Below are 11,714 nucleotides of genomic sequence, written 5' to 3' on the forward strand. Positions count from 1 at the left end.
GTCGCACACCAGCACCTTGCCCACTTGGGGTAGAACCCGTTTGAATCTGGAAGCCAGGCCTCAGGCTTCTGGGGCTGCTGAGTACTACAGCGATCCAGGAAGCCCCTGGCGCCTCTTTCACAAAGGAAGGGAAGCACTCCGTCCTCCTGCCCCACCCCCCAAAACAGGAGACCCAGACCGGGGTTACGAACGAGGCAATTTATTAACCCAGCATCATTTGTTCTAATGCTTCTTGTTGGCAGCTGCCACCTGTGGGAAAGATAGACAAATAGTTACGATCAGCTGTGGCCCTGTGCTGGGGCACTTCACCGAAGCTCCCCACTAACCAGGGGGCACCAGGCCTCCTGATTTGTGGTTTCCTATGTATTGATCTCACCAGAGGCTCACAGCCTCGGGCACTTCCCCCTTTTACAGAAGCAGAAACCGGGACTCACGAGAGCACTGTAGTATGATTCTGACCTCTGCCCATTAACCCAATCCACACTGCTGCTGGTGCCAGGCCCTGCACTGTCCTTACCGCCTGCCAGGCCACCTCCCGCTCCCAGACGGCTGAATATGCCACTCTTGTCTGCCACTGAGAAACTAAGGGACTCCACAGTCCAAGGCTCCCAGGGGGCCTAAGTCAACAACACACAAAGAAGAAAACCAACAACAGCTTCATGCCAGGCCCCGGGGCTCCTGCTGCTGCAGCTCAGGAATCCTCGCCACTACCTTGTGAGGTGGCTGAGAGCACTACCCCAGACAGGGAGACTGGCCCAGGGTGCCTAGTCAGTCGGCCTCCACACGGAGGCCAGGTTCTGGGCACCCTGCCTGATGCCCCTTATCAGGAGTAAGGAAGAAACCCTGCAGTCAGAATTAGAAGGCTGACCTGGGGAGACAGACTGGCCTGCGAGGGAACGTGCCCTGTGAGGGAACGTGCCCTGCAGAAGAGACCCAGCTGGCTGCACCCAGGCCCGGGGCTCCCTTCACCCAGGGCCCTGCATTCCAACCTGTCTCCCAGCCCCCATGAAGGGAAGTCTGTTAGAAACGTTCTTTCTCCTGCACCCCTGCTTCCCTGGCTGTACCCTCCAGAGGAGGAAACTGTCAAAATCCAGGCTCCAGAGGCCCCTGGGTGGTGACTGAAGTCCCCACTCACCTGTCCAGCGATTCTGTCCAGATCTCTCTGTCCCTGAGGCGTCAGTTTGCGGCCCCTGTGGGAGAGAAGGGTCACACAGGCCTAGGTGAGCGCGGACTCGCACCAGCATCCCTGGCCCAGGCCAGGCCTCTCCTGGACACAAGTCAGGCTTCCCAAGGAGGCGCCTGGCCGCAGGACCTCATGACGCCAGCCAAGTCCCACTCAGGTCCCCAGTCGGCTGCATTCTAACAAGCTGGAGGCTGCAATGGGAACCCCCCCTCATCCTGAGCTGATGGGGTGTCGTTTCTGCAAGCAATAGATCAAAAGCCCCGAAAAATCAATTGGGAAAAGTTAACGAGCAGGCTAATGAAAGCAGACAGTCGCTAAATTACCTTCCTGGAGCCTGGAGTAGTCAGCCAGAGAGGTCGGGGCGAGGCCCCTCGGCTGCTCACTCTTCTGAACCCCCTGCCTGCCCGAGGGCCAGGACACACCTGACACCTCCCTGACGGGCAGAGGAGGATGGTCCTCCATTCAGGCACCACTGGGGACCTGGCCCCAAGCCCCCTCACGTGCCCAGCTTCCCCTCGCTGGCTTACCCATCTTGGTCCTTTTCCACCATTTTCAGCCCCTCCAGGGCTTGGAGGACCCGCCGGGCCACGCTCTTGGAGCCTCTGCTGAAGTGGCTGGGCATGACGCCGTTCCTCTGGCGCCCCCCATAGATCTTGGTCATGGAGCCAACCCCAGCGCCACCCCGGAGGTACAGGTGCCGTGCCGTGGAAGCTGGGTGGGAGGGAAGGGAGGCTTGAGAACCTTTCTCAGGCACAGGCCGTGCTCAGAGTCACACATTGAATTCCACAGGGAGCAGAGTCTCACCATCTTACAGTCGGGGAAACGGAGAACAGGAGAACGCACACAAGGCTCCACTGCCCCTAGTTCAGGAGCCTGGGGGGACCGGCAGTGGAGGGACTGTCGCAGCCATGTGACCAGGCATTTCCTGCTGCCCTCGGGACTTTCTTAGCTGTGACTGCCCTGGCCAAGTGGTGAGGCGGACCTGAGGTTTCACGGACAGAGCCCAGCAAACGTCTAAGCCATGGCCATCCACAACCAGCTGTCTGGGAACTCTGCAGGGCTGGAGAGTTGTAGAAAGGACCTACTGCTTGCCCCCTGTCCCAGGCCTGCCCTGAAGAGCTCGGGTTCACCATGGCAGCGGTGCTGACATCCTAACGCCATGGACAATCCCAACCTGGAAGGTACGTCAACCTGCTCTGTGGACTGGGGTTTCTAGCCCTAGACTGGCTCGGGCAAGTCCCCTGGCCAGTCTCCTTGGAAATCTCTCCTGTTCAACTGGAACGCCAGGCCCTGTGCCACCTGCTTTTACGCTCTCTCCTGTGAGTACTAAGATGGCCTCTGGAGCCAGCCTGATAGTGTGGCTGCTCTGGAGGAACAGACAGCCCTGCAGAAGCTTCTGGTTTTCTACCTCAGGGAGCCACTGAGGTTTGAAAGAACTGGGGCCCAGATGCTGGCCACCACATGGCCCTACTTGGATGAAAGCTCAAGGGTAGAGACTCCAGATCCCCGCACGTTAAGATTCTCCCAGGTCCTGAAAATGAGTCAGAAGTTATTTTCTCAATAATGACTTGCTGCCAAGAGTCACAGGGCACTGGACCATGTCCACGACCCTCCTGTGTCAAGAGCTGGGGTGGGCTCCTCCTCCCCTCCAGCTGCCCCTCCCAGGGCAGTTCCTGCACACAGCCCATTGTCGGCCCACCTCCAGATGCGGACACAGGCTACAGGGGCCTATCACGGGCCACTTCACCAGGACCACTGAGCAGCCTCTCCCTGGTATCACTGCCTCTGGCCCTGCTCCCTTTACATCACTCTCCTTGGTTCTCTCTGTCCCCATGATTTGCACTGTGACCACCTGCCTACAGATGCCAGTGAAGTCGTTCAGTCGTGTCCGACTCTTTGCGATCCCATCGACTGTAGCCTACCAGGCTCCTCCATCCATGGAATTTTCCAGGTAAGAATACTGGAGTGGGTTGACATTTCCTTCTCCAGGGGATCTTCCCAATCCAGGGATTGAACATAGGTCTCCCGCATTGTGGGCAGATGCTTTACTGTCTGAGCTACCAGGGAAGTCATGCCATCCTCTATACCAGGGTTCTGACCCTCTTCCAGGCATCAAGCAGCCTACCCACTGCCAGGATCAAAAGACTCACCTCTTATAAGATGCCCCCTTCCCTCAACCTTTCTGCCAAGGGAGTAACCTCATGGAAAAATGGCCTTCAAGACCAGTGCAGATGCCCAGTGGCCACCTCCCCCGCCACCGACACCTGTCTGGCCATGCCCTGGTTCCATGTGGAGACCCGCTCTCCACTTGGGCTATGGAAGGCATGAGAGCCCCACAGAAGGGTTAAGATGAACACCCCCAATTTCACCAACACCCAGAAGAGGCTGCACACTAGACGTGAATTTTGCCGAAGCAGGACAGCACTCAGCCCAATCTCACCACGGAAAGGGGTGAGTGCCTCATAGCTGGAGTTTGAATCCCAACATGGCTCCACATCAGCTGTGACACAGCCCACCCATGTCTAGTGGTCAGTGGCACGGTACTCATGGGGACAACGTACTCCAGTCCCAGCAGCGAAAGGGAGAGAACAAACTCCCAACAAAGCCCAACTTAACACCACTACGACTAGCAGGTGTGGGGGACATCCCTGGTGGTCCAGCGGTTAGGATCCTGCTTTCTCACTGCCAAGGGCCTGGGTTCAACCCCTGGTCGAGGAACTAACTCCCATAAGCCAAGTGGCATGGCAATGGCCTCCTGCCCCGACCACCTGGTGTGGCAGGTACCAGGTCCCCCCCACATCACAGCAGTTTGTGCAGGTTATTTTTCTGACCCGTTACAAGGGAGAGCAGGAGTATTAACTTCACAAATTGGAATTAACAGTCAAAATATTGAGTTCTACAGAAACACTGACCCCTTTTACCTCCTCTCCTCAGCCCTTCAGACCTAGGCCGAGGCCCCAGCCCCTCCTCCTGAAGGAGAGCTGTAAGGGCACAAATCCAGGCCACCCCAATGGTGTTTATGATGGCCTCAATGAACGAGGTTTTGCCACAAATGGCTTTTCCTTCAGCCCCTCCAAAGGCATCCTTCTGCTCCCTTTAGGAGACCCAGATGAGGAGTCACTCCTGCCTCAAACTGTAGGAGGAACCACGCAGCACCCCCAAACCCCAGCTAGGTGTCTTGTTGGGCCCCAAAGTGGATGAGGGGGCAGGTCATACTCCACTTGGCAAACGGCAGACCAAACAAGTCTTCACAGCCTAGCAAACCAACAGCCCGTGTTAATTTCACGTTCATGGCTCCATCCTGACCCACTGAATCCTAAGGCGGGAAAAGGAAACTGCTCAGACTGGGACTGGCCTCCACCTTACAATTCAGTGGGAATTCTCTGGCAGTCCAGGGGTTAGGACTCTGTGCTCACTGCCCAGAGCCTGGGTTCAATCCACAGGCAGGGACCGAAGATTTTGCAAGCTGTATGGCACTGGGGGGGGGGGGGGGGGGGAGGGGAGGAAGAAATGGGGTGGCGGGGAGAAGGGATTCAGGTGCCCCATCCAGCAGCGGCTCACTCACTGCCAGACACACACCGTATCCTTACCTCCCTCTCAAGCAGGCCCATCTGAGCACTCGTGTCTACCCAGGTTACGATGTAGTGCCCCATTCAAAGCCCTTAATGTCTCCCCTGACCCTGCTCCTCCCCTCAGAGGTCCCTGCTCTCCTGAAACGGTTCATCTCCACACCTCATCCCTCACACACTGGCCCCAACACCACTGCCTGGAGGCGATTCATCCCTACAGATAACCGCAGCTCTTCCAGACCACCCTTAGAAGGCCCTGTCACCTACCCTGCCCCTGTAATCTACACCTGAGATCAGCCTGCCACACCCTCCCAGGGTCTTCATCTGTCAGTACCTCAGTCTCCTCCTGGGCAAACAAGTTATCTTGCATGACTCTCCTCTAAGGAGTATGAACTGAACAAACTCAGTGGGAGCACTCCAGATTTCAATAGAGGTTGGCAAACTTTTCCTGTTAAGGGCCAGACAGTAGTCTGTCATAGCTCCAACCCTGGCCTCTGCTGTGACTGTAAACGAGTAACCATGTCTGTGCCCTGACAAACCTCGGTCTAGAACTGCTATCTGTGCCACTAGGCCAGCTGGGAAAGTCCAGTCAAAAGGGGGCTCTGGAAATCCAGAGGGAGACCAGCAGGGCAGGCAGAGGGCACACACCCAGTGTGAGATGTTAGGGAAGGTACACAATGGACAGAAAGGGCCACAGCAACTGCAGAGATGACCAGCAGGCTCAACGAGGTGTGTATTACCCACGGCCTTTCCCCACCCCCCAACCTCCCGCTACCTAGAAACTCAAAGTACAGAATGTTGCCAAGGGAAGACAGCTGCCCACCACCAACTCCAAGTGATGACAAGGCCGAGTGGGTTGTGGTCTCAGGAGCAGGCACACCTCATGTCTTGCCCACTCTGACATCAACAGTGAATCAGCTACCACCAGTCCCTATACGGGAGGTTTCTGTTAGGTACAGATTATATAACACGTGCATATTCACCCACGAAATGAGAAAAACTACTCTCTCTCCAAATTTTGGGCATCACAAAAAAGCAGTCAGGACCACACAAACCTTGCTTGCCAAGATGGATGGATGGGGTGGCAGTGGCAGTCTTGTCCACGCTGTCCCACTCCCCATCTTTCTTTCTAAAAACACTGAAGTGAGTAGGTGGATAAGCTACCTACCCCACTCACCTCACAGTCATCAGGGCTCAGACTACAAACACTTCATGTTCTGAGGTACTGGGCAACTTGACCAAGGCCAGCTCTTCTCAAAGTCATGCTGGAGTTTTGTCAACTTCTAAACTCTGCTTCCCACATGGAGACAAGCTGTGGTCAGGACAGAACCCACTTTACAGAGGAGGAAGGCTTGGGAGTGGAGAGGCTGGGAGGCCATAGTGAAGGCCTGTGCAGAGGCTGCTGCCTTGGAACAATCCAGGGCTGAATCCCATCCCCCACTCCCAAGATAAGCTTCATGGGGGACACAGGAGAAACTTCAATCATTAAAAAGACAGACAAGACAGTACTAACACTGTGCAGTCAGGGGCTATACTTAAGTCAGTCCTTACTGAAGGATTAATAAAAGGCTAAGAGAAGGAGGTGGTACAGGGTGACCATAACGTTTTCTGAGCACTTGAGACTTGTCAAGATTTAGAATAACTGGGTCACATTTCCAACCCCTTTGTTATGAACATCTTGTTAAAGAGGAGATAGGCTAGTGTGATGACCTGAATGAAAACAGGAAACAAACTGAAAGCACAACGACTCTCTAGAAAACGAACTACCTCTAGGCAAAAGATGAACACTTTATTCATTGTCCCTGGGATTCCCTTGAGGCTCCGAGGAAAGCAAGGGTCCTCACGTAAAATTGCTTACAAATGAACAAATATCACAACACAAAATTACCCTACATCACACAAAGCACGCAATGACAGTCAATATTTCTCTCGGAATTTCTGGGGGAAAAGTAAGACCTCACAAAGGGGACACCCCGCCCTCCACGCCCCATCCAAAGGCCCCAGTTCCTCACCAGCTCGTGTGTAGAACCAGTTCTCATCGTAGGGAGCAAGTTCTTTATGCTTGGCCAGCTTGACGGTGTCCACCCATTCAGGGACTTTCAGCTTCCCGGACCTGGGACCAGGACAGCCAGAAAGGCACAATTCAGGAGCCTCCACAAACTCCATCCCAATTCCCTTCCGTCAGCACAACTATACATCACTAGGAGCCCAATGTGCCCCACAACAGGAAAAATACTGAAACTCAAACACAACCCAGGCCTCATGTACAAAGAGTGGACTCCACACTAACTTCCAACAAGCTCCCCCAGCCAGAAAAAGAAAGCCCGAGGGCCCAGAGGCGTCGGGCAAGACCAGAGCCCCCACCCACTCGACCCCCACCCAGTCCCCACACTCACTTTTTGAGGAAGGCTGCCAGAGCTCTGACGAACTCCTGCTGGTTGACATCTTTTACAGTAACTCCAGGCATCTGCGGGCAAGATCGAGCATGAGAACACAGGATGGATGGAGAAGACTGCCAACGGTCGGGGCCCAGCCCCACGGCGACGGAACCGCCGCACTCCCCTTACTTTCCGAAGGCCCTACTTGCAATTCCCCGCTTTAGAGGCCCCGGCGCCTGAGGGTCTTACAGAGCTTACCGATGACCACGGTCTCTTTGGGGCGCATTAACACTGCCTGACCCCGTTTGTGAAGACGCTGTATGTAGCAAACACCTGATTCTGCCCTCCACGCCACCCGCGCTTTCCCGGGTGTCCACCTGGCCCAGCCGCGGTTTCCGGACCGCGCGGGTCAGACATGTCCAGACCTGCCGCTCGCACGTGGCCGCGGCTCTAGGGGGCGGGACGGCCCCACGCGGGTGCCCCGGAGCTCCCAGGCACGTGCCTCGGGCTCGGAAACCGAGCCCCGACTCCGCGCGCCCGGGTCGTTCCGGAGCACTCTTCTTACCGTGCGGCCTCCGCGCTGCCAGCCAGGGGAAAGGGAGCAACGGGGTTTCCCGGGCGCACAAGTCGGGCGTCAGTTATCGCGAGAGTTCCTAGAGCTCGCGAGAACGGGTTTACAAAAAAGCTGGCTCCACCTCTCTCAGGGCAAAGGCGGCTTCACCTCCGCGGACATGGGCGGGTTTGGTGGGAGGGTGGAAGCTTTTTTCCTCCTCGCTCTTCTTTCTCCTGCAGCGAGATAGAGTGAGGAGCTCTAATCTCGAGCAGGAGGGAATCTAGTTTCGTTTGCATCAATCGTGGAATGGAACGAATAGCGGCGGAGGCTGTATCTCCTGGCGGAAGTTACGGGGAAACTGGCTGGGCAGGAAATAGACCGGCGCCTCCAGCGGGACGACCCCTTTTTCCGAGTGGAAGTGGCTTTTCTGGCCGAAGGTGGGGCTAGTAAGGGCGGAACTGTGACCAGGAGCTCAGAGGAAGGACACGGAAGAAAGGCGGCCAGCCCGCCCTTTCTCGACCAGCAGTACTCGCGAGAGCAGGAGACGGAAGCCCCACCCTTCTTAGGGCGGAAATTGCTTCACCGTGGCCCTGGAGAGCGGAGTGTGAATGAGGCCCTGGAGGCGGGGAGCAGAAAAGGGCAGGAACAGGGAAGCAGAGGCGGGACCTTCGAAGTTCAGCTCTGCTTCCTAAAGCCCGAGTCTCTTCGGACATGTGTGTGTGCTTAGTCACTCAGTCCTGTCAGACTCTTTGTGACCCCATGCACTGTATCCCACCAGGCTCTTCTGCCCATGGGGATTCTCCAGCCAAGAATAGGGGAGTAGGTTGCCATGCCCTCCTCCAGGGGATCTTCCCAACCCAGGGATCAAACCCAGGCCTCCTGCAATGCAGGCAGATTCTTTACCTGGGAAGCCCCTCTTCAGACAAAGTGCACACAATACTAATTCTATCGGCAGATGTTTTTTGTGTGCCTACTCTGTGCAAGAAACAGGTAAACATGTACAGTGTTACATGCATTATCTAGGTTAATCCGACTAAAGTCCAAGAACACAGAGGACACACCTGCGGTTTGATGAAGTTGCTGACTTGCTGCGAGGAGAAAATATTGAAATATGAATCCTAAATGTAAACTACAATGTGTCAGCGTAGACAGCAATTCTAACAAATGTACTACTCTGATGTGTGATGCTGATAGGAGGGGAGGCTTTGGGGAGCGAGGGGAATATGGGAGCTCTTACTTTCTGCTCAATTTTGCTGTGAACCTCAAAACTGCTTGAAAGAAAAAAACTCTTAAAAAATGGTTTGAGGGTGGGAAGTTGTTCATGTTGTGATGAAGCCATGTTACAGTACATGGACTTTTTAGGGGAAAAAAAAAATTCCTAAGGAATCAAGACAGCGTGTTTAGTCATTTATGCTGAGTGGCCAGAGAGGAGTTGCATGCAGGCTCTGTTAGAGGGGAGAACGTGGCTGGACAGGCCCAGGTGATCAGGCTTGTAAACTAGGGGCCAAGGGCCCCTGAGGAATGTAAGGAAGTCTATCTAAGGGGCTTATTAGAGATATTAAGTCAGATGAAAAGGATGAGGGTCTATGTAGGGCATGGGTTATAGAATTGTCTATGTGAATATACGCTGGCGGCTGCAGAGCCAGCTACACAATGTGACAGGGATGCAGGATGAGGTCTCGTGGATCAGGCAGTGAGGGTTTGAGTAGAGAACTGGATGGGGGTAGGTGGTATGATGGTGCTACATTGGTCAAGGAGCATAGTCTGGAGGGGACCAGGTTCACACAGGACTGAGTGAAAGAGAGTGTGGATTCCCAAAGGGCACAATGTAAAAGGAGCTCCTGAAGTGGGTGTCTCTTTGGAGAGGAGCAGGATGATGCTTCAGATCTGGAAACTCATTGATTTCTGCAGAACACGAATGAGGATGATACATGAAGGAAGCTTAGAAGAGGGATGATTTACTCAGTACCCTGTTGGACCTGGGCAACACCTTTCCTCACCTGGTAATGGGTGCTAGGAAAGGGAGTGACATACGAGACAGTGCTTACAGTCTATTAGCTTTAATCTCCAAAGGCTTGTCAGAGGCCAAGAGCCCATTGGCTCCTCACAACTGCAAGTGAAGGATGCTTCAGCCATGTAGGAGCATGAACAATCTGTAAACCGGCCTTTTTCCCCACACCTGAGTTCTGCAGAGCCTCCACCTCTCTCCCTGGGGAAGTGGTTGGGGAAGCAATGGGGGCGCCCTGACAATTTGACAGACAAACTAGATCTAGCCAGGATTGTAAAAGGTCCTGCTAAGTCTGACAAGAAGGGGAGATGGGCTGCAGAGAAATGGGTCCATGAGGAGTGGCCTGCCCCCAGCTCCTTTCTCCAGTCTTCATCACTTTCTTTTTCCCCCTCCCTTTTCTCATGTCATCCTTTAACCTCAAATTATACTTTCTCTTTTACTGTTCCCAGCTGTGTGAGCTTGGTGTACTGGGGACCTTTGGTCAGCCCTGAATAGCAGGGTCTTAGCATGTTGCAATGCTTCCCTCCCCCATGATTGTAGAGCTTGGCTCTCTGTCACTGAGAGAGCATGGCACAAGGCTTAGGCAGGTCTGTTAAGGGGCAATCATACATCTAAGTTAAAACAAGGTCAGGGAAGGAAGGTGTAAACCGACTTAGGTTATCCTTTGGTTATCCTGCACTGAGTCCTAGTCCTGAGAAGTGTTAGAGATTTGTTGCTCTGTAATCTGTTAGAATTAGAAGCAACTCATCTTCTCAAGACCCCAAACTGGAAAACAGCAAGTTGTAATTGGATGCCATCACCATCAATTATCTTGAATAAAAAGAGGTGTGTAGGTAACATTAGGAAACAGAATCAGTGCCCAGGCAGAATCATCCTCCCAGGCATGAACTTTCTGTTTGGCCCTTTTAAGAGTGGGAATGGGGATGGGGGTCTCCAAATCTTCGTATCTTTGGAATAGCTCAACAGGTCACCACGTACTTGGAACAGTTCAAGAAGAAAAACTTGACAGCAGAGGACTAAGAAACAAATGTGAGTAAGATATTACTACTTACTGCTATCTTGAATGCAAAAGCAAAGACTTTTTGAAAAACCCTTGGGATGTCTGTCTGTCTCCTGAATTTTTCACTCTCTGTATTATAAAAATTATCTATTAATTGATTTATCCACCTGCAATGCAGGAGACCCAGGTTTGATTCCTGGGTTGGGAAGTTCCCATGGAGGAGGGCATGGCAACCCACTCTAGTATTCCTGCCTGGAGAATCCCCATGGACAGAGGAGCCTAGCGGCTTACATGGGGGTCACAAAGAGTTGGACACGACTGAGCAACTAAGCACAATTGATTTGGGCCTGGCAAGGAAAAGGAACCTTTCTTCAGTATTTGCCTACAAATTTTTCCTAAAATACTTGGACAAGTCATTTTCTCTCTTTAAGCTTGTTCCTTTGTTTGTAAAATCAGAGTAATCATGCATAGCTTACAGCGTTGCTGTGAGGATATGTGGGAATTGCATACAGTGAGTACTCAATAAATGATAATTGTCACCATGCTTTTATAGGTCCTTCAAATCTTAGATACATGAACCTCCCAAGTTTAGGAAAAACCTTTTATAAAGACTAATTTGATTATTCCTGTTCTGATTGGTCTCAGTCTCCCCATTATAAAAATATTATGTTAGATTAGCATTGGGGCTTCCCTGGTGGCTCAGCAGTAAAGAATCTGCCTGCAATGCAGGAGATGTGGGTTTGATCCTGTGGTTGGGAAGATCCCCTGGAGAAAGAAATGGCAACCCACTCCAGTATTCTTGTCGGGGAAAATCCCATGGACAGAGGAGCCTGGCAAGCTAGAGTCCATGGGGTCACAAAGAGTCAGACACGACATAGCAGCTAAACAACAGATGAGCATTTAAATTGGCATTCCATTGACCAAAGCTGGCCTGAAGGTATGCTTTGTTTGACCTACATAGGATTTAAGCACAGCACAGGATTCAAAGAAAAACTGAGCCAGCATTTGAAAATTAAGAAATGT

The 11,714-nt window shown here is 53.1% G+C and overlaps 1 protein-coding gene across 2 annotated transcripts; it reads right to left on the minus strand.

Annotated features, from left to right (window-relative positions):
- Window positions 1-177: 177 nt before the first annotated feature.
- Window positions 178-7,763, minus strand: RPS19 (ribosomal protein S19). Of its 2 annotated transcripts, none has more exons than XM_070771144.1 (6): window positions 7,696-7,763; window positions 7,149-7,219; window positions 6,765-6,865; window positions 1,711-1,894; window positions 1,136-1,190; window positions 178-617 (listed from the first exon to the last, which is right to left on the minus strand). In XM_070771144.1, the coding sequence occupies exons 2-6, from the start codon at window positions 7,217-7,219 to the stop codon at window positions 384-386; spliced, it is 645 nt and encodes a 214-aa protein (XP_070627245.1). In that variant the 5' UTR covers window positions 7,696-7,763; the 3' UTR covers window positions 178-383. The 2 variants fall into 2 exon arrangements, with proteins under 2 accessions (XP_070627245.1, XP_019835594.1); XM_019980035.2 differs by having other exon boundaries at window positions 178-249; window positions 7,696-7,752.
- Between the last annotated feature and the right edge of the window lie 3,951 nt (window positions 7,764-11,714).

Source organism: Bos indicus, chromosome 18 (assembly GCF_029378745.1).
Source record: "Bos indicus isolate NIAB-ARS_2022 breed Sahiwal x Tharparkar chromosome 18, NIAB-ARS_B.indTharparkar_mat_pri_1.0, whole genome shotgun sequence".
NCBI lineage: Eukaryota > Metazoa > Chordata > Mammalia > Artiodactyla > Bovidae > Bos > Bos indicus.

What these genes read in the sequence shown, in the direction of transcription:
- RPS19 (XM_070771144.1), bottom strand. Translation starts at nt 7,219, where the DNA reads ATGCCTGGAGTTACTGTAAAAGATGTCAACCAGCAGGAGTTCGTCAGA. An exon ending in CTGGCAGCCTTCCTCAAAAA is followed by an intron (nt 6,866 to 7,148) that starts GTGAGTGTGGGG and finishes TCCTGGTCCCAG; the next exon opens with GTCCGGGAAGCTGAAAGTCC. An exon ending in CTGGTTCTACACACGAGCTG is followed by an intron (nt 1,895 to 6,764) that starts GTGAGGAACTGG and finishes CCTCCCACCCAG; the next exon opens with CTTCCACGGCACGGCACCTG.